Raw genomic sequence first — 20,283 nt, 5'->3', positions numbered from 1 at the left:
GAAGTTTACCTTTAAAATGCTGTAATTTCAATTAAAAAACCCCACTAATTTTGGATCCTCTTTGTCATGTTTGTTGTTTTAACTAAACAGGATTAAAATTTTACTATACAAATGAATAAAGTCTAGAGTTGTTATCACAAGAAATTTTTAATATGGTTTGTGACAAGCAATATCAAAGTTATCAACTCTCAAGCTTCATGTTCTGAAACCAGACAACTCTCAGCAACAAAAAAAGTTGTGCACTGATAAACATAGGAGGCATATTGTATTTTAATTAAATATGAAAACATGAGCTGTGTACATTATTTTTTCCCTAGAAAACACAGCAATTTCAAAAGTTTATCATAAAATATTTTCATGAAATGAGTGAACCAGCAAACACATGCACTTGTGTGCCTTCCCCCCTCCTAAGATAAACGTGATAAAAGAGACATACGCAAAAATGTAAAAGTTAACAGAACAAGTGGCATTTTGTTGTTGTTTGGTTCTTTTTGGAAAGGATGGAATGTAACATTGTGCTCGACTTTCTATGTCACAACAAAAAATATTTGGTGCAATATTTTAACATTTTCTTTTTAAGTTTCAATCTGGTGGAGAAAAATACCTTTTTCTATAATAAAATATGTCTGTTCTTTTTAAAACGTAACTTTTTTTGCACAAAATAATTTTGTAAACTGTCATTTCAAGGGCAAGGTAGGCGGTGCCATGTCAATGTCCTCCCCCCCCACTTAAAAATGTGATCTGTTATCTGAAGCAAAACAGGGAAACACAAAAAAGAGCGGAGCAGAGGCTGCTTTGCAAGGAGAAAGAAGGGCGTGTCAGACGGGGGAGAGGGGAGGGAGCGTGTGGTGGGACAGAAAAAAGTTAAAGGTCACTTTCGCCGTAGAGTGCCGTGGAGAAGGACATGTAGTCCAGGGCACCGGGTACAGCATCACGGCCGTTGTAGGGTGCCATTCTAGCAATGCAATATTCAGCCTGATCAGGAGGCAGTTCCCGCCGTAATTCATCCACAGTGATGTAATTCTGCAATAAGGACAAACGATAAGGTGATGGTTACTTTCGGAAAACCGACCTTCCTCAGAAGGACAACCACCCTCTGCCCCCCTGGGGCAGCGGACAGCAGTCAGGGACAGGACCCCAACAACTAGACCAATACTGTACACCCACACAGGGAGCTCTCTGCACGTACACCTTGGGAGGAAATGCAGGCACTCTCCCTACCATTTGTCCAAGAAAATGTTTTTAATACAGAGAGAAAGATTGGGTTTGCAGGATTGATGCTGGCACACCTAAAGACAAGACCTGGAGGCAAGTCGTTAGTGTAGGACTGCACCTGCCTGCTAACAGTGGAGGTCCTGCTGAAAGCAAATGGAAGGAAGAAGAAATTTCATTTGGATCCTGCCCCTCTCTGTCAGGAGGTGACAGCTGCTTGCGCTGCTTGGGAGTTGCCGTTCCCTCTCTTCAGAGCAAGCACAGGAGCCATCCCCACGAGCTCTGGTTGGTGGCACCCATGCAGGCAGCACACAAGCACACACTTTGTATTGCTTCCACACTTCGCCCAACAACCCTTGCCTTTCACAGCAGACATTTTTCATAAGCAAGCAAAAATTCTCATGTCAATTCGGCTCCTGGAGACTTGCTGAGCTGAGCTAGCTTGGCTTCTCTCCATGCAGTAGGTAACAGTAGCTGCCTGTTTGCTAACCAGTGTGTTGTCTTTAGCTAACTGACTCACGGGCATTCGCAGTCGTCTGAATAATGGTTCAGGTTTCGCACCATCTCTCTCTCTCTCTCCTGTGACTTTTTTTCTCCCCACCCCCCACCTTTCAGTGTAATGATTGGAGTGAGAGGTATTTTTCTTCATAATGAAACACTGTCTGATTCGTGTTATAGTCACTGGAGCATATTAAACACTGGCAAGTATATTTAATGTACTGTACAGAGTAAATGAGTTAATAAGTAATGCTGTATCCAAAAGTACCTATTTATTCAGTGATTAGCTTATCTGAATAATGTGGAATTTTCAGGCCTTGAAAGACAATAGGACTGGCTTCAGCCAGGTAGATGCCTGAAGGACAGGTATCATGGGTTGCTACATTAGAGATTATGAAAAGAGTATTAGTGAAACATGGAAACCAGTGCTAGATTTAAGGGTATCTCATTACCATCTGAGAAATGGTATCCCACATTTCAAGTGAGATGAATAAAATCATTAGCAAATATAGAGACACATTAATATTACATGTACATATTATTTGTTGAATTACATAAAAGGTTAGTGGGGATTGTTATATAAGAAAAATAAGATTACGTAATTTTTTTATCAGCTGGTTCCATTGATGATGGAAATTAATACTTTTAGTATCATGCTGTGCATTTTCCTACTTTCAACCAATTTCTATAATTAAAAGATGCTCCTCTTGCAGATACAGCATATCCTCAATGAGAATCTACTATTGTGTAACAACTGATGGTGACACATGTATATCTGAGAAAGATTATCTCAAGTTTACAGCTGTCAGTAATTAATAGTTTTTCAAGACTAATCGAGAACCATCTGTTGAATTTATTCATCCATTTTGAAATAACAAATCACAACCAAGCTCTTAATTAAATGTTTAAAATAGGAGTGGGCAGCGTAGTTCTGACTGACAGCCGAACAGGACTTCCAAGCGCCTTGGCAGGCTGCTCATTAACCCACACTTGAGCCTTGCACTCCTCCAGCACTGCACAATGTTCCTGTGAAAATACCCTCCACGCAAGAGAGTGCTCCCCTTGACGCTTTCTCTCGGAGACAAGAGAGAAAAAGGAAAGTGGGAGCAATGCAGATGCAGGAAAGAAAGGTGTGGAGCCTGACCTTATCTCCAGCCAGGATCTTGAAGGAAGCCATAACCTGGTCAGCAGTATCTGTATCTGCTGTTTCCCGGGACATAAAGTCGATGAAGGCCTGGAACGTCACTACACCCAGACGGTTAGGGTCGACGATGCTCATGATGCGGGCAAACTCTGCCTCTCCCTGGAGAACAAGAGAGTCATGTAAGTCTGGACATTTGGGCAGCAGTGCTATGAAAGTGGGGAGAAACTGTTCAGCAGCACATTTCACAGCTATAAAAACAAAGCCAAACAGAAACCACTTTTTTTTTTTTTAATCAGTATATTCTTTTTTAGCTTGCTGTTATGTACAGATGCTTCCCACTCATTTGTCCTTTGGAATAAAATATTCTCAGCTCTGTTCTAGGACAACATCCAGCTCCACCTAGCTCTAAGACAATGCTCCCATCAGTGAACCATATCACACAGACTTCACGGGAAGACACAAATTTCTCTGTAATATATGCCATGCTAGATTTCTGTAGCAATATTTGAAGATCTGCATTCCTCAAATCCTTTTACGTTCATTTACTAAACGAGAACTTTTACAGTGCTCTTCAGCTGCCAGAACAGAAACCACCAGAAGAAATGTCTCTGGGGTCTTTAATAGTATTTGGTTCATCTTAACTAGACAGGCTTTGGAAAGCAGGACTTACATATCTGGAGTGGCCCAGGGAAGTCGCCTTTACAGGGAAGATCCTACAGAGAAGTTTGCTACAGAAGCCAAAACCTTGTAGTGTAGTTTTCTGCTTTTTTTTTTTTTTTTGGCATATAAACAAAAGATCATGTATTCTCATCTCTGGGACTCCCTCCTCCCCAGGTAAAGAGGAGGGGAGAGCAGAGCTGAGTCTTCTCCTGGGAACAGGCTCTTCTAACACATCTGGAACAGCATTCCTTCAAGAGTAATTAAGGCACACTACACTAAAGAATCTGTATTTATACTGGGCTGATGAGTAAGATGAATAAACATTGTTTTGCCTGACATCAGGAGCAAAGATACTGACAGTCCAATTGAATACTTTTGCACTACGCTCTTCTCCTGCCTTTGATTAGTGTCTGTCTTCGGTGAAGCTCTTCCTGTGACTAACTGTGCCTCTCAAGGTGCCACACATTACTGGGGAGGATGACTGGAACTTGAACCTACTTACATGTACAGGAAGAGAGATGTGAAATAAATGGTAGGAATGAGGGGAGCAGCATTTGAGTGTATTCAGAAATCAGGTTGTGTATACTTCCAGAGGAGTTCAACTGATACTTAGGGCTGGGGAGATTGGGTGTGCTGTGCAGAGCGCAAGTACTGATACGAGGAAGTTTATTTTTTCTTCCACTTGTAGCTACACAGTTTGATAAATATAATTCTTACTTGAAATACACAGGAATTAGACAATGATTTCCATTTTTGTTTTTACCTTCAGCTACCACTGCGAGACAAGAATTTTACATGTACAACTAATAGTAGATTTAACATACATTCCTGATAATACTGGAAAATAAGGCTGTATTTACCTTGATTCACTACACATTCTCCCTTTATTTTTGAAGGTGCCTACAAGACTCACTTTGAACAGGAGTGACAGAGGGCTCTACATTACCATATTGTAACCCATGGAGATAAGGCAGGCTCGGAAATCTTCACAATCCATCATACCAGTCTTCTTCTACAGGGAATGATGCAAAGATGGAAAAAGCCAAGAAAGAAAAGGGAGACCAGTCCAGGGAGAAATGAACCCACAGGAGACATTACAAAGAATGAGTTTCAGGGTGGAGGAGATGGAAGGAAGGATTTTCAGAACAATGGAAAACAATGGAGGAAAAGTAGTTTGTGAAACCATGAAGAAGCAAAGGTGGTTTTGGACATGGAGTAGTTTACGCACAAGGGGCGTATTGATGATGAAAAAAGGAATGAAGATATCAAGCAAGACAGATTGAGGGATGGACAAGAAAAGGAGTGTTAAGTGACACAGAAATAAAGGGAATAGTTTGAAGACATAAAAGGAATTATCCCAAGACACACAATTAGGGAATTAAGAAGGAATAAATACCAAAGTACATTTAGAGAGGAAGTAGTACAGAAAAGTGATGTATATATAGTCAAACAGAAGAAACAACAATGACGGATTAAGACAAACAAGAAAAGAAAGGAAAAAACTGTTATTTTTTCACCGTTTAACATCTGGCTGTGTTCACCACTAGCATTCAGTACCTGTGCATCGTTTCCAATATCGTAACCCAAGCTGATGAGACAGGCTTTGAATTCCTCAGGGCCAAGTGTGCCGGAGTGGTCCTGGTTATGCGGTGTGCCAGGCAGCAGGACATGCAGTGCCAGTGGGGTGACGGTGTGGGGCAGAAGGATGGGAGACACAGAGGAGATCAAAGGGAGGTGGAAGGACAACAAACAGGTGCACCATGCAGTGGGTGAGGAGAGAGGGAGAGGAAGAATGACATGCAGATAGAAAGACAGGGAAGAAAAATAAAAAGTGCACAACATTAGATACCACAATGACATTTCAGGATGTGCTAAAAATGCTCTTGGAACAGTTCCTTCTCAGAGAGCTCATCACATCTTGAGAGCATTTGAATGACAAAAACAGTTGATGCTCAGAAGCCTCAAGATCTCCATCTCCCAAGTGAATTACTTGCGTCACTGCTTGTTATCCATAGTGCCAGAAGCCCTGTGTTTCACTAGTAACCCAGAGTGCAGATAAGCAGGCAGAGGCAGTGGGAAGCATTGCCTTAATCTTCTAGTCAGAAGTCCCACTAAAGGAATAGATGAGGGCAAGTACACTTGGCAACACACCCAAGGAAGCTTAGCTGTCAGGGCATCCCAGGAACAGACAAGGAAAACCAGCTGAAGCTCAGGGGAGCAGTGTTACGGCTGTATTTATGAGACCTGCACATGAGGTGGAGCTTTGACTGGTAAAGCTATTTCAAGTGCTCAGCTCTGCAAACGGCACTGCTGTACAGCGCAGCACAACACGGCTTGGCAGTTGCTCTTCCCTTTGCTCATTCCCCGCTCCCTCAGTGTTTGGATGCACCCATCAAACTATACAGAAGCTACCACAGGAACTGGGAATCCCCATCCACCCTGTAGAATTTTAGGACAGTCCCCAAGCACTGAAGAGCCCCTGCCTGCCGCCACCATCTCTGGCCTGATCAAGGAAGCTACAGACAGGATGGTGGGGCCAATTCCAGGAGACTTTCCTCAAAAAAATCAGCTTTTAAAGTCAGCATTAAGCCTTCACAAATCAAATACACAGTTGAAGATGGGAAATCCACGTTCTCTCTGCATTATCATTCAGACTGTGGTGGAGAAAGGGGCAAGCGATATGAAGGTCAAAATATAAAATCTACAGGGCTTTATGGGTCCCTCTGCTAAGACAAGAACCCATGGTTTTCATTTCCTTAGGCAGCTAGAGAAGGGCTGAAACAGCCAGTTGTTGCCAATCCCTGAGGGCAGGCTGCTGTCCTGTTCTCTGCAGACCTTTCGCAAAGTCTGGCTGCTGCAACAAGTGGTGGAGAGCAAACCTCTATTTGCACCACTGACTTAGTATCTCTGCAGGCTGCTCATGGATTTCCAGACAACATTGAAGGGCTTGATAATGGAGCTGGTTTCAGGCTTGGGCTGCTGTCTCTGCCTCCCTGCATGACACCTTTGTGACTTGTGTTGTAGAAGGAAGAGCTGCAGACAGGCTGGCAAATTGAGGGGAGGAGAATTTCCTTCAAGGAATTCCTTTCTAATTGCACCCGTTAGTGCCTTGGCACATATTTCCACAGTAAGGCAAGGCAGACTTTACATCAGGGTTTATCTACGTCATGCAATGCTGTGATGTGTATAGATCCTCCTGTTTGCTCCATACAAGAGCAATACAGGTTTCTTCAGTACAGGCTTATGCGATGGTATGTCAGAGTGGAGGACAGCTGCTCCGAAGAATTTTATAAATCAAGATAATAAACTGTTCTCTAGAAAAGATGGGGTAAAAGTCTAATTCCCTAAATAAACCTTCAAATGTTTCCATACTTCAGCTTTGTCAGGAAACCGAGCAGTTTCCTGTGAAGATATACTTCTCCCAGTCTAATGAACACTTAGTAGTCTTCACAGGAATGACTGCTCCACAGGAGTGGCATTTTGAAGAATGAAACATCTTCTATCGATCTAGTTTTATCACAGTGACTGTTTGGTTTTTATTGCACTGCACAGTCTACACGGAAGCTTGTAGCTTACCAAGCTGCAGTCAGCACTGACTTACCCTGTCGAAATGGTTGAAAGAAGCCCGGAACTCGTTCATCTGTTCCTGGCTGATTCCTTTGGCATCACGGGTCAGAATCTGGTTTTCCACTTCGTTGATGGTTCTAGCAATTGTTGTTAGTAACTGCTCCCAGCCCACTCGGATATGCTGGAAAAAAGAGGACAGGACAACTAATAAATTAAAAAGCAGCTCTTCTGCCTCTGAGGCCAATGGATCGAATGTGCTACTTGTTCCAAATTAAATGATCCTGGTGGCCAAGGCAGGAGAAGTCCATGTACTCAGGGAAGTTTCCTTCTCATCTGCAGTGTGACCCAACCAGATGTTTTAAATCTGAATTTTGACTGAAAAAAAAATATTGAAGAGGCCAATTCCTGACCTTAAGAAAGTCTTTGCAATAGCAAAGATCCTTTGCCTTGTCAGAGCAACATATTGGGGGCCTTTAACACAAATGAGAATCAAACCCAGTGCTTCTAGGACTTAGGCAGAAAACTCTCCTTACCAAGAAAATAAATAAACCACAGTCCTTAGAAGACACTGGTGCTTCACTGCCTTTGCTTAATGCAGAGCAGGCCAGAAACCAAAAGACAAGTTTCAAAGCCCGTCTGTGTTCTGCTGGACTCACGTTCAATCAGATTGCTTCCAAGAAACCTCATGCTGTCAACGGAAAGCCAAACTCCCAATTTTAAAAAGCTTTTGTTGGACTTTTTTTTCTTCTACCAGCCTGTGGCAGCTCAAAATCACTAGCACTCCCTTGGTATTTCTAATCCCAGCTAACAGGCTGCCACAATCGGGTAGCAGGAGAAATGAGACCAGCCAATTATTCAGGCAATACTGTTGATCTCATTCAGGTTATTTCTATTGCCTATATTTGGAAGTACATTGGAATGGGTTGGCATGAAGTACAGCAAGGCAAAAAAAATAATTCAGCGACATGTTGTTGTATGCTTGGTCACAGTGCCAAGCTCTCCATTTTCCTGAGAACCACACCACGTTGCCAAAACTAGACGTGGCTGATGCTAGAACTTTTACCTCCATGGTGTAGTTGGTGTGCTTGTTGTCAAAGATAAGCGCTTCCTGGATCTGTTGGTGGTCTCCTTCCAACTGGTCAATCTTTGGTTTGTAATTCACAATGCTTTTCTCATACTGCCGCAAGTGGTTGAGCTGGTCCTCCAGGGTCCCGTGCATCTCTATTGAAATGCGGCCAATCTCCTGCATTAGCAAAGCCAAAGGAGTTAGACCCTATGGAAAGGACAAGCCTCAATGTGCCTGACATTTATTGCAGCTATTGCACACTCACACAGGACGATGATTAAAAAAAATAAAAAAATCTCACAGAGCAGTTACTTTAAATAAGCTGAGACACTGTCAGCAAAAATTTTAGCAGAGCCCTGAACATTTTCCAAGTGAGGTGAGTCACATGAGATGCATCTAATACAAGGATACAAAAAAAAAAGAAACTGCAGTCCATAAGCTAGCAATATACCGAGCCAGATCTTTTTCTGATGTACTATGCGCCACTAATTTAGTCCCTTCATACACACATATTTCTGTAACACACATATTTCTGTAACTGCTCTCTTCTTTACAGCTCCTGCCGTCAGTAATAGCTTCATATATTCCCATTTCACCAATTCCAATTCCTTTAACTCAAATCTAAACTGAAGAGAGATCTCCCTTAAAAATATGTCTCCTCTGCTGATGTTTGATATGCTAATTGTATTTATTTGATCATGTGTATCAAGTCCATTGCTGTGAAAGCCGTTACACAAAATAGGCTTCTGATGTAGGGTCTTTAACTTGCTGTGTATAAACGCAACTCTATTAAAACACCAGTGTTCCCCATTTTAAGTCATGTTTTTAATCTCTGTACTAAAGAGTTAGGGGAAGACAAGTACAAGCACTTCAGTAACCAATATCAATCTTGGGATTCTCCATATTTTCTATGAAAGTTTCTCTCGCTGTAACCTGAAGGAAGAATGACTGTGACAGTGATCAAGAAAGGCCAAGGGTAAGAATATCAGTGAAGATCACAGAGGAAAACAGACTGTTTCAAAATGAGCAAAGCACTACCTCCATCTTGGTCTGGATCCAGGGTCCAATGACATTGGCCTGTGCACCAAACTGTTTACGAAGTCGTTCATTTTGCTGCTGGCGAGCATGTTCTTCCATCAGGGCTTGATCCCTTCTGGGAACCAGTTGCCGCACCTACAGCAGAGAGTAACAAAGTGTGCAATTAATACATACAAAGGCGCATGTATAGTAAATGTAGAAATTGCCGCAAGGAAGGGAGGAGCAGGTGTTTGCACTGAAAACAAGCAGTCATACGGTTTAGGACATCCTGGGAAAGCTCATGGAATGCGAATCCTATCTGCTGTAGGACCATGCTGCAAACTCATCTCAGGCCATGGAAGACCAGAAGACGCTTCCATTCACTGCTTGGGTTTTTGGCAGCTCATGTTAACTGAACTGCAGGACCCTGTTCAGATCTCACTTTGGTGAGCTCATTTGGTAGAAAGAACCATCAGCACAGCTGGTATGGAAAGCAGCTGCTTTTTTAGGATTACAGCAAGGGAAGGCTACTTGGTTGCGGAGATAAAACATCTGAAGGGTTGAATGGTGAAAAAGGATACTGACTCACATGGCATACTTGCTTGTCAGGTCAGCTGAGGACTGAAAACCTCAAAGCTTTTAATTTAGTATCTTTCATTATAAGAATAGCAAGTAAAAGGGATCTGACATCCCTTAGGCATTTATATGAAAGATCTCTTCCACTTTCCAAGCACGTGGCAATTGAGCCGAAAACAAACGACAAAAAAACCTGACTCAGTAGTAAGCATGAGAGGGTAACCGAAGAGTAAACAATCCACTTCCTGGGGCCCCAGTGACTGAGCAGAGGCATCCTCCCACACTAACTTGCAAGGCTGGAACGAACTCACATGTTCCCATTTGCCATTGATCTCATGCGGGGTGATTGTAGTGTAAGGATTCGTTCCTGCCATGTTGACATGGTATGTCTGGACAATCTTTGAGACTTCGTTGTGGATTCCCAGGATGGCCTGTCGCTCCTTGTCGGCATCTGGCAAAGTGGCTTTGAACTGTTCATGGGCTGTGGTCAATCCCTGCAGAAGGAAGACAGCAGCAAAGGGAGGGTAAGAGCATTAGTCACTGAATAGCCTCTTCACCAAATGTGTCCCTGCAGAAGTGACTGCAAAAGCTTACATATTCCCAGCATACAAAGCAGGCTACTCAAATACATTTTTAGGTTCTCTCAGCATCACTAAACGGGCTGGTTTAAGTAGTCAAATGATATGAAGTCTCATTTTCCCTCTATTTCTGTCCCATGTTGACCAGTGAGAGAGATCACATCCCAACAAACGGTGGAATAATTCTGGCTCATAATTTAAGGGGAACTACTTCTCCAACACTGCTCAGTGACTGCCCGTCAGCCCCTTTGGGAAGAAGATCTGACTATGAGCATTACTTTAAAGCAGTCATGTCTCACTAGCGTGACTGTGCCATGTTTTTCTTCTCCCACTAGGTATGCACTAGCTGTACACCTAAGATAACTCCAGATGAATAATAAGAGTCGGATTCAGTCTGATCAGGGTCAGTCAGAACTAGGTGAAGGTCTTCCAGCCAACAGCAAACCCGCACAGGTAACGTATGCTCCTGCCACTGAAAAACAGCTCCTACTCCCTGAACACAAGAGGCCCTTTCTGTTCCCCGTCTTGCTGCAGTGCCCAAACTGTGCTCCAAGGACCGATGGTGGGGGCACGCTTGCTGGTAGTTTGTGGACAGCTGACAAGCCAGTTGGTCCTGGCTCATCTCCCACTGCTTCTACAGGCCTTTAAGGTACTTCGTCCCAGAAGCCTGGAAGATCAAGACTAGGGAGGCAAATGCAGGGAAAAGAGGCAGCAAAACAGATGGGGGACAGAGAAGCACGTGCAGGGATAATCAAGGGAACAGTGTGGACAAGAAGAGGGAATGAAAGTAAACTGCATGATTGACCACTCTTACAACACACACACACTGTAACTACTTTTTGTAAAATTGCTTCCTTACATGGTGACTCATTACTTTGCAGCTGCTGCAGTGGCCATAGAGATGTAATACAAGTCTGGGGGCTGGGAAAGGTACTGCAAATGGTCACAAAGAGAGGATGGAAGTGTTTAAATGCTGTTCGGATTTGTTCTGCATTATGAAAGACTTAATGAACCCCTTTGTTCAGGAAGGAAGGGTGGAAGAAATGAGTAGCAGCTCAGCAACACAGCTCATACCAGGCCAGGGCTATTTCACTACCCCTCCACCTCCTTGGCTGCATAGTATCCCATTCGCTGCCTCACCGATGGCCACGTTGCTGTCAGCCATTCCTGCAAATGGCTGACTTGGATTTTTTTCAGGAGCCCATCAAGCTGGAGAAATAGAAGTCCCCACCCAAGTAAGGGTAACTCCTGCTCTCAAAAGACTGAAAATTACCTGTAGATACCTCAAGTTGCTTTCATAACACCCTTTCAGAAGGGGGAAAACTGAGATACTGCCTCTGTTGTCTTGCAGGAGGCAAGACGACTTTTGCTTCAAATGGTAATACACCACCAAAGTGAACAATTCCGATTTTTCTTGTGCTCAGCACCAAAACCCAGCTGGCAGCTCAACAAGTGCATCCTATCACATAGGACCAAATGACCTGGACATGACGTTACATGGGACAACTGACCTGTAGAACCTGTGAGCAGCACTAATCTTTACTCATGTGGGTTAAATAAACCCCACAAGATCCTAAAAGATTCTCTCAGTTTTCAGGCTTTCATTAATATGACTCTGGACTTACACTGAAAAATCCACTCTCAGTTCTGTGTCCAGCTAGGATGGTGTGAGCATGTTTCATACCTGTTCAGATCCAGGTTTTTGGAGGAAATCAAGGAAAAACATACTCCTTTTTGTTTCTCTTGCTAAGGTTCACTCACCAAAGCATGACAAATTTAGCACCACTAGGAATCCAGGAGACCCCCTACTTGTCTCTATTCCAACCCGACTGGTGCAAATGACTACTCTGTACCTGGATCTCCTCAATGGTGTGAACAATGAACGTGTCCTGCAGGTCCTCCATGGCCCCTTCCATCCAGTTATTGAAAGGGGCAGCTCGTTTGGCATATTCCAGGTACAACTGGTCAATTGTTTCCAGTAGCTTCTCTGTCCTCTGGGCATGCACAAAAAAAAGGAAAGAAAATCAGGGAAGATGGTTAGAGAAGAATAATCACATGGACACGTGGGTTGTCTGAGCTGCTCCTTCCTATCAGACCTCCTTCGTGCTCCCACAACGGCACTACAGTGAAAGTCTCTCTGCTAAAAGATTACACACAGGATGGATTTTTTTCCTCTGAGGGAAAAATCTGAGGTCCTTTGAAATAAAACAAGGACAGCCTTTTCAAGCGGAACAAAATTACAAAACACAGAAAAGTAGAAATAAATCAGTCATTTGCCTGAGCAAATGACTGGCACTATAATTGGTCTGGAAAGGGGAAAACCAAGCTAAATATACTGAAACGTAGCCCTCATTTACAGTCTGGGATGGTCTAGGAGTACACAAAAGAGCTGAAATTGGTTGCTCATGCCCACTGCAGCTTGCTTCCCACAAATGACCTACCCACGTTCTCCCAAAGGTGCAACTTGTGACATGTCTCACCTCCAAGGCTTCTCTACGTTTCTGGGTTAGGGCACCCAGATTATCCCACTGATCACAGATCTTCTGGCACCTGGCATTGACACTGGGAGAGTCGTAATAGTCCAGCTCACTATAAGGTGTGGGGGAAAAAAAGGACAAGAAGTCAAATAAAGACTTTTAGCAGAAGAAAGAGAAACCCATTAGAAATCTTTATCAGCCCTGATGACAGATTCAGACAAAGAGCTTATGGTTTCTGCAAGTAGAGAGCCAGGAAGACAGCGGTATCTAGTTTTGGAGACACTGTATGTTATGGTACATCAAACAGCACAGAACAGGAAGAAAAACAACCACCACCCAAGGCCTCAAAACACTCATGCTGGCTGCCTGATGGGAATAATTTGGCACTGGGGGAAGGGAGTATGGACTTTTGTTCAAGCTGGGAATAAGCAGATTATGTGCAGAGCAATATGCCCCAATATTCTGCTTAAGAACATCACACAGGCTAACTACCTGCATCTTGTACATCAGAGTGGGCAGCAAAGGTTATTTTATGAATGCAAAGAAACTGCTTAAGATCATTCTAAGAATTGCATAGTACGGGCCGCAAGAAATAGCTAAATTAAACAATCCATTCACTTATTTAGGACAATCCCAGAGTTACAGTGTAGGTTTTTCTCCTGTATGCCAGACAGAGAGTGCTTTGCTGAGATGTCTATAGGCTGGCACTCATGGAAGACAGGCTGGTAAGAGTATGGTTGGGGAAAGGAGAGCAATGGGTTAAGCTGAAGCTTGTGGTCTTGTATTGCTTTGTGCTCTTGGTTCTACAAGTGGTCAAAGGAGAAACCTGCAGGGAGAGGGAGACCAGCCAAGCTGGGAAGTGTCAGCCTTAGAAGAGAAAGCAGAGTAACTCACTGGGCTACTGAGTGACCCTGGGCTGTCTGATGAGCATTTCTCTAAGCATAATGCAGGTTTAGTTTCCCCTTGCTTCCCCTAGCCCTGTTTCTTCCCAGCATTGTATTGCCCTCCTGAGGTATGTGGGCACAACTGTTGGTGGAGTCTCGCAGTAAACTAGTCAGGAAACTGATTTGGGCTAAAAATAACTTCTTTGCTGGGTTTTTAATCCAGATCAGTTCCTTGATCTACTTTGCTGCAGAGCCAACACTGCAGATGAAAGAACTGTTTCTGAAAGCCTGGCTTGTAACGCACCCGTGCTGGACCACTACTGTTGGGGAGCAGAACATGCCATGCCCCCAAACATGCCTGGCACGGGCAGCCGCAGTGGCCTCCTGCAGACTCTCTCCATCTCCCTGGCAGTGTACCTCTAGGGGAGAAAAGAGCTCAGCCACGGTTTTTCAGGGCATGGCCTCTTTGCTGAGATCGAAGATGGCTTTTGGAAGGATGGTAGAGCCCCCTGTTCTCACACTTTGGAAGAAATCACCTTTCCCTTGGCTTCGGGCCCAGCCTTCCCTGTTGCTCTTAGAGCTGCAGCTGCTTTGGCTGGCGTGTAGCATGTGCTTTGGAAGTGGCAGGTCAGCTAATAATGCTTGCTGACTAGCCAGCCTCAGTTTTAATCTTACTGACATGGAGGATTGCCTTGAACCCTCCTCCTGTTCCAAGGTCAATCCCCCAGTGGACAAGGGAGCAATTCTGTAAATCTGTGTTGTTAAAGGAGATAATGATCTTGATCCAATAATCCTGATTTTTTAGAGAAAAACAGTCTGTTAGCCCAAGAGTACTGATCTGAGCCCAGACACTAACTTGAGATAGGCCAGTGCGATATATAAATATTTTTAAAATAGGAAACAAAGTCAAAGCCAAGTTGTTCAGACTGTTTTCGCCAAGAAACACAAAGGGTTTCAAAATCTCTCTCTCCCTGTGCTGCAGAAGCCAGCTCTTTACCTGCCTGCTATCCCTAGCAATCAACCTCCCGCCCTGAGGAGACCTCGTTTCTGCTGGTAACCTGTGTCACTTGTCACTCCAGGAAAAGGAGTGGAGGTGAAGGTTTCCAAGCTGGGGGAAGCAGGGAAGGAGCTGAGCTGCTGTGAGGATGCCCTAGAGCAAGTGCCAACCTGAGCACAGTACTCCTGGAGCAAAGGGCTCAGCGTGGCAGCAGAGGCCTCAGCAACAGCAGATTTTTTTCCTGCCAGAATAAGGAGGATTTTTTTGATAAAAGAGAGCAAACTGAGAGGCTGCTGTTTCATTCTGTTCCTGGAAAAGTATGACGGCGTTACAACTCTGAAACCTAGCAGGCGCCATCGGCAGGTCAGACTCTTTAGAAAAGGGTTCACAGCAGCATAACGAGCTGGAAGAGGATGGAAACTTGGCTTGGGAATATAATTCTGCCACCCCCTCATCGGCACCCACGACTCATCCGTTTTCTGGCCTGCTCTTCTGGTGCATCCGGATACTGGAGAGCAGTATCCTAGATACCATTTGGAAACACTGGGACTTCCCAACATTTTTGTATGGGGATTGATTTACGGCGCTCTAGAGGGCAGAGGGCAAAGCTGATTAAGCATTTCTGGCCCCAAGGATGGGACGTGCGCTGGGGTGCCGTACTTCAGCTCTTGTGCAATAGCAGCAATCTGTTCCACGCGGTCCTGGTGCGCAGCCAGGTCGCTCTCAAAGGCCTCGTGTTTCTTCAGCAGGGCCTTTATCTCCGAGAGGGTGGCGGTTTCATAATCCTTCTGCTGCAGCATTGCTTCCTTACCTGGGGAGGGAGCCAAAGGACAGGAGAATGAAGGACAGGCCCCAGTGGCCCCAAAGCCAGCTCCCCGCCACCGAGGCAGCCCCGGGGGGGGGGGCCCTCAAAAGGGCATCTGCCCCACTTCAGGCACCTTGCCCCAGGCTTGTGCTCACGCGTGCTGGCCTGGAGATGCACAATCCTCACCTTCAAACCACGAAGCGCGAGTTTGCCATTAACAACAGAGAAGGGCACATAGTGCAGCTCAAGCCAGTGCTGTCACAGTTTATACTGGACTCATCTCAGTATGTGCAAACTGGGCCAACACTGGTCCTGTAAACGCCAACTGTAGCATTTACTGCACAGTAACTTTTCCTCTGCTCTGTAGCTCTTTTCTATCAAAAATTCTCACTTTGCAACAGTTAAGAATGCCAATGTGGCCACGTGATGTAGCGGAACAGAGATCAAGCTGATTTTCGTGCATTATTTTCTAATAAAATAAGAAATGAACCTAGTGTTCTTGAGAGGAAAATCTCATGGAAGGACCTACGCCTGATCCATCTCTTCCTCCCTACATAACGGACAGCACTAAGTCAGGCAATAGAAAGCCCGTAGGTTGGCATTACCATCTGTCCAGGACTCATGAATAGATGCCTTCTGCCGGAACTTCTCTGCCAGGTGATCCAGCCTCTCTAGCCTCCGGATCTCATTCAACAACCACTCCTCATAGCCCTTCTCAGCCTGCTCTAGGCCACCCCAGGCATTGTTTATATCCTAGAGACAGGAGCACAAGAAGAAAAGGCAGGTCAGAAGATGGTCTGTGTATGTAAGATGTATGTTAGCATTAGTCTCCATGAGCTACGTGTCTCCAATTGGCTAGAGGGAGTGTATGCGGGCTTTTAATCTCACAGGGTTGTGCAGACAGGTCAGGAAGACGAAGTGCCAGACTTAAGATAAGGAGGACTAGCAGTGTCAGGATATACCTGTCTGCACAAGAGTCCCTCTTGAAACACTTCCCCACAAGAAACTTCAACAAAACCCAACCATTTTTCAATTAGAAAAAGTGAGAGGCACCCAGACATCTCCTCATAAAGGCACACAACTTGTGAAGAGCCTCAGAGTCTGGTTTAGATACAAGGGAAACAATGATTGCTTGATCCTCTTATTATGGCCTCACTGAACTATATTCTGTAGATTTCCTACCACAAAATAGCTCACTCTGAAGGTAGGCATGCTCTGCCTACCCATGGGCAGAAAAGGAGTCCCATTTTTTAGGCATGGTTGGGGTATAGAGGAGCAGTTACCCCCACTCACCGAGACCATTTTCCCTTCTGAAGGCATGAAGGCTGGCCTGTTGCTGAGCCGCAGCTTGGTCTGCAAGGTGTTGAAGTTGATCTCAAGTTGGCACTTCTCTTGGACCTTGGGGGGCTTGTGCAGGCGGCGGTAGTCCCGGAAGTCCTCCAATTTCTGCTGCATGGCTTGCATGGTGTTCTCTGGGGCCCGGTTCTCCAGCCAGGGGATGGTGCGACGGATCCACTCCAGCAGCTGGAAGGAGTAACAATAAAATTGTGTTAAAACTACAGGTGTTGCTCTGATCTCATAAGGGACCATTTACTTGTATGTTTGCTGTCAGAAAGATTCTGCCACCAGCAGGGCTGGTAAAGAAGAGTTTGCCAGCTTTTTTGGAAGTACTTTTTTGTTAATGAGCAGGTCATTCCCTACCACACACTACGCAGTACTGCTTGTTACAGCACTGCCAATCCAACATGCTTAGGGCATAGCTTTTGCACAATCAGGACCAAACCATGTCCTCAGATTCCGTTAAAGCCTTAAAGTTTTCCTGGACTGTTGCATAACTAAAAGATGCTGTAAGTCATATCTCCAGAAGGGTCTGGCAGGACAAATCAATTTCTTGCCTCCAGTTACACTTTTCCCACTCTAGCTTCCTTGGAGTCAGTGTTGCTCTTTGAATAGCTCTCCTTAGCAAACCTATCTGGGGAGCTGGCAAAATGCTAATGCAATGGGCACTCTATAGTGTGAATGGAGTAGTGCCCTGTGCTTTTCAGAGCAGGCTGAAACCAGGCTCATGGCCTGTGTTTGCCCTTCTGTTCTCCATCTTCCCCTCCCTACTTATCTTCCACAAACATACTCCAGTCCACATTTGGTCACTTCTGTAGTTTCACAGCTGTCAGTCTGTCAGCCTTCTCAGTTAACCAAAGCAGCCTCCAGCTTGTATCTTACATAGATTCTTTCCAGCTATCAGTAAATGCATATTTCTTTCCTCAATTATCTCTAACTTCCACTCTCTCTGATCCAATTCCTGACTTCTGCAGTATATCGGCATACAATTTGCATGAAAGATGTTAAGAAGTTGTATAGTCCTGAGGAATGCAAGTTAAACTGGCTTGATTTTTCCCTTAATTTTAGCGTTTCTGTGGCTGCTTTTAATAAACTGAAAGACTCAAAGCTGCTCTATGGAAGCTTTCTGTTTTAAAGTAGATTGCTCTTGACTTTAAAGTAAGTTTGATCTTTAATTTTTCTCAAGCTAGAAGGAAGAAAAAAAAAAAGACTTTTCCTGGGAAACATGGGCCAATAGCATTCCCCAAGATTAGTTACCAGCATTAAATGCAATTCCTTTCCACATATCACCACCCAGAAACCAACAGCACCATGGACACCTACATCACTGGCCAGTTTTTCATAGTCTTCCATGAGCTGTTCATTTTCTTGGTTGACTGCCAGCACCTTGCAGATACGATTTGCTGCTGTCTCCGCCTGATGAAAAGAAGAAAAACAGAAAGGAAAAGTGTGAAAAAAAAAAAAATATAAACCAAAGCTTGCAGCTTAGCTTCCTGCTACATACCTGTGGATAAAGTCTCCTACCCTTGGCTCTAGCAACCTGTCTGCACTTTGAAATGTCTGTCCTGACCTCTTTGCTTTCCATTTGACCTTCTATAATAATTTATTTTTCCCTTCTCAGGTGAATACATTCCTTCAGAGATTCTCAGCTCTACTGATCCCACCCTATGTGTTGTGAGACAACCACATTTCTATGCCTTTTCTGAAGCTGCTCCTATGAGAGGGCTCTGTTTTTTGCTTCCTACCAGAAGGACACTGGCTGCCTCTTTAAAAAGACAGGGGGTTTCTGCCACCGCCTCCACTCCTCTCACCAGCATTCAGAGCTGCAACACCAGTAACTGAGTGGTGTCAAGCTGATGAGACTATCTACATGCTTTTACTGCAGGAAAGAACTACCTAAATAGAGTTAATCTACAGACTGGACTTTGGAAAATTCCTAATTTTGTTTGGAAGATAAAGTGGTAGATACTCCTCTTAACCTTAAATTCTGCCCAGCAGTGCTGTCTTCCAGCTTTCCCTGTATTTCTGGCACTCATTATAGGGCCACCGCCTCCAGCATCTTGCCGCATGACACCTACCATGTATTCAGGGCCTCATGATCCAGCTGAAAAGAGCAATTTTTTTTCCCCCTTTTCTGGGTAATCTTTCTGCTTACTCTCCCAAAACAAGTCTCACAAAAAAAAAAAAAGTGCCTGTTGTTAGGATTTAGTTTTGTTTTTTTTTCCCTCCATCGTGGGACCAAAACCTTGTTCTCTGCAGGGAGCTGAACACGTTAAAACATGAATTTGGAACAAAGTGAGGACCAGAAAAATCCCAGCTATGGACTCAGGAGTAGTTAGTCTGCACTGGAGTGCCATGCGTGTGCTCAAGCCCGATCCTTGCACAGCATGTTATCTGTGGATATCAGCTCCCTTTATCATTATCATGGTGGGTGTCATGCCACAAGCCTCTGAGGATGTGCCCCTGTGATGGGTGTCAGGGGATTGCTCAGCACCCTCTTACCCCAGTACAGCTATCACCCTGGTGCCTGGGGAATGTGCTAGAGCTACCCACAGGAGCCCCGTGGAGTAGTCCTCCTTACAGAGGCTACGTGGAGATGAAGAGGAGAGGGCACATGCGAACACCACAACAGACCAATTGCAAGTGCTGTGTCCTGGCCTTAAAACTATGTGTGAGACTGATGTGAAAAGTTTTGCTGAGCTTATAGCTGGCAAGTTTCAACCTTTTTCTATTTTTTAAAAGGTCTTTTATTATCTGTTTATTCAATCTCCAAGGCCATTTGAGAAAAATCTTCTAATTTTTGCAGCTGATGCGAGGCAGCAAGAATAGCAATAAAGTCATAGGCTATACAGTGACATATGGATTGCTAAGGTCCCAGGGGATCCGGCAATCTTATTGATTTTTGAGAAGATGTAAAAGCATATATTCAGTCATTTGTCCCTTCATTCAAGTGGGCCAGCTAGCAGATACACAGATATTAACTAATTTAAACACATCAAAGGGACCTATATATAGGAGAAAGAGCAATTTCACTTAAAAAAAATCTGTAAAAAGTGCAAACAATGGTTACATTTAAGAAAGCTTGTACTCTGATCTGTTTTTAACTAAAGTTTGTACTTTAATAGAGTGCTTTTTGATATCCAGAGGAAACTTTACAGAAATGTGACCAAATAGTATGTCAAAAAGACATTGCCAGAGCCCTGCCATGACATGCCTAGTGACTGTAGGGAACTAATGGTGTCAAATGTTTATCTCGATCATCCCAGGAGAGGAGCTCCCTGCACACTCTTAACTCTCTTCTTTTTACACCCCAGGAGCTCACTGCAGCAGCAGCCAGCTGTGCAGGAGGGACCCCATTTCACATAGGCATATTTACATGTATCCAACGATAGATTTCCTCCAGCTGCTCAAGTTTTTAAATATGTGTGTATGTATATATGTGTGTTGAACATCTGTCCAAACAC

General features: G+C 44.3%; 1 protein-coding gene across 5 annotated transcripts in view; it reads right to left on the bottom strand.

Annotated features, from left to right (window-relative positions):
- Window positions 1-128: 128 nt before the first annotated feature.
- ACTN1 (actinin alpha 1) overlaps window positions 129-20,283 on the bottom strand; it is a 90,619-nt gene continuing 70,464 nt past the window's right edge. For 2 of the 5 annotated variants that reach the window (XM_054828072.1, XM_054828073.1), the window contains exons 9-21: window positions 18,143-18,235; window positions 16,775-17,005; window positions 16,087-16,234; window positions 15,337-15,487; window positions 12,799-12,907; window positions 12,172-12,312; window positions 10,052-10,234; window positions 9,186-9,320; window positions 8,145-8,324; window positions 7,116-7,262; window positions 5,072-5,152; window positions 2,855-3,013; window positions 129-1,023 (exon numbers count right to left, since the gene is read on the bottom strand). In XM_054828072.1, coding sequence (XP_054684047.1) covers window positions 865-1,023; window positions 2,855-3,013; window positions 5,072-5,152; window positions 7,116-7,262; window positions 8,145-8,324; window positions 9,186-9,320; window positions 10,052-10,234; window positions 12,172-12,312; window positions 12,799-12,907; window positions 15,337-15,487; window positions 16,087-16,234; window positions 16,775-17,005; window positions 18,143-18,235 — 1,917 coding nt within the window. In that variant the 3' untranslated portion in view covers window positions 129-864. Of the gene's footprint in view, window positions 1,024-2,854; window positions 3,014-4,460; window positions 4,527-5,071; window positions 5,153-7,115; window positions 7,263-8,144; window positions 8,325-9,185; window positions 9,321-10,051; window positions 10,235-12,171; window positions 12,313-12,798; window positions 12,908-15,336; window positions 15,488-16,086; window positions 16,235-16,774; window positions 17,006-18,142; window positions 18,236-20,283 lie in introns of all 5 variants that reach the window. The other 3 variants (XM_054828074.1, XM_054828075.1, XM_054828077.1) reach the window with 2 other exon arrangements.

The sequence above is a fragment of the Grus americana genome, chromosome 5 (genome assembly GCF_028858705.1).
Source record: "Grus americana isolate bGruAme1 chromosome 5, bGruAme1.mat, whole genome shotgun sequence".
Taxonomy (NCBI): domain Eukaryota; kingdom Metazoa; phylum Chordata; class Aves; order Gruiformes; family Gruidae; genus Grus; species Grus americana.
Note: the sequence above shows the minus strand (reverse complement) of the source record. Positions and strands in the feature narration are given on the sequence as shown.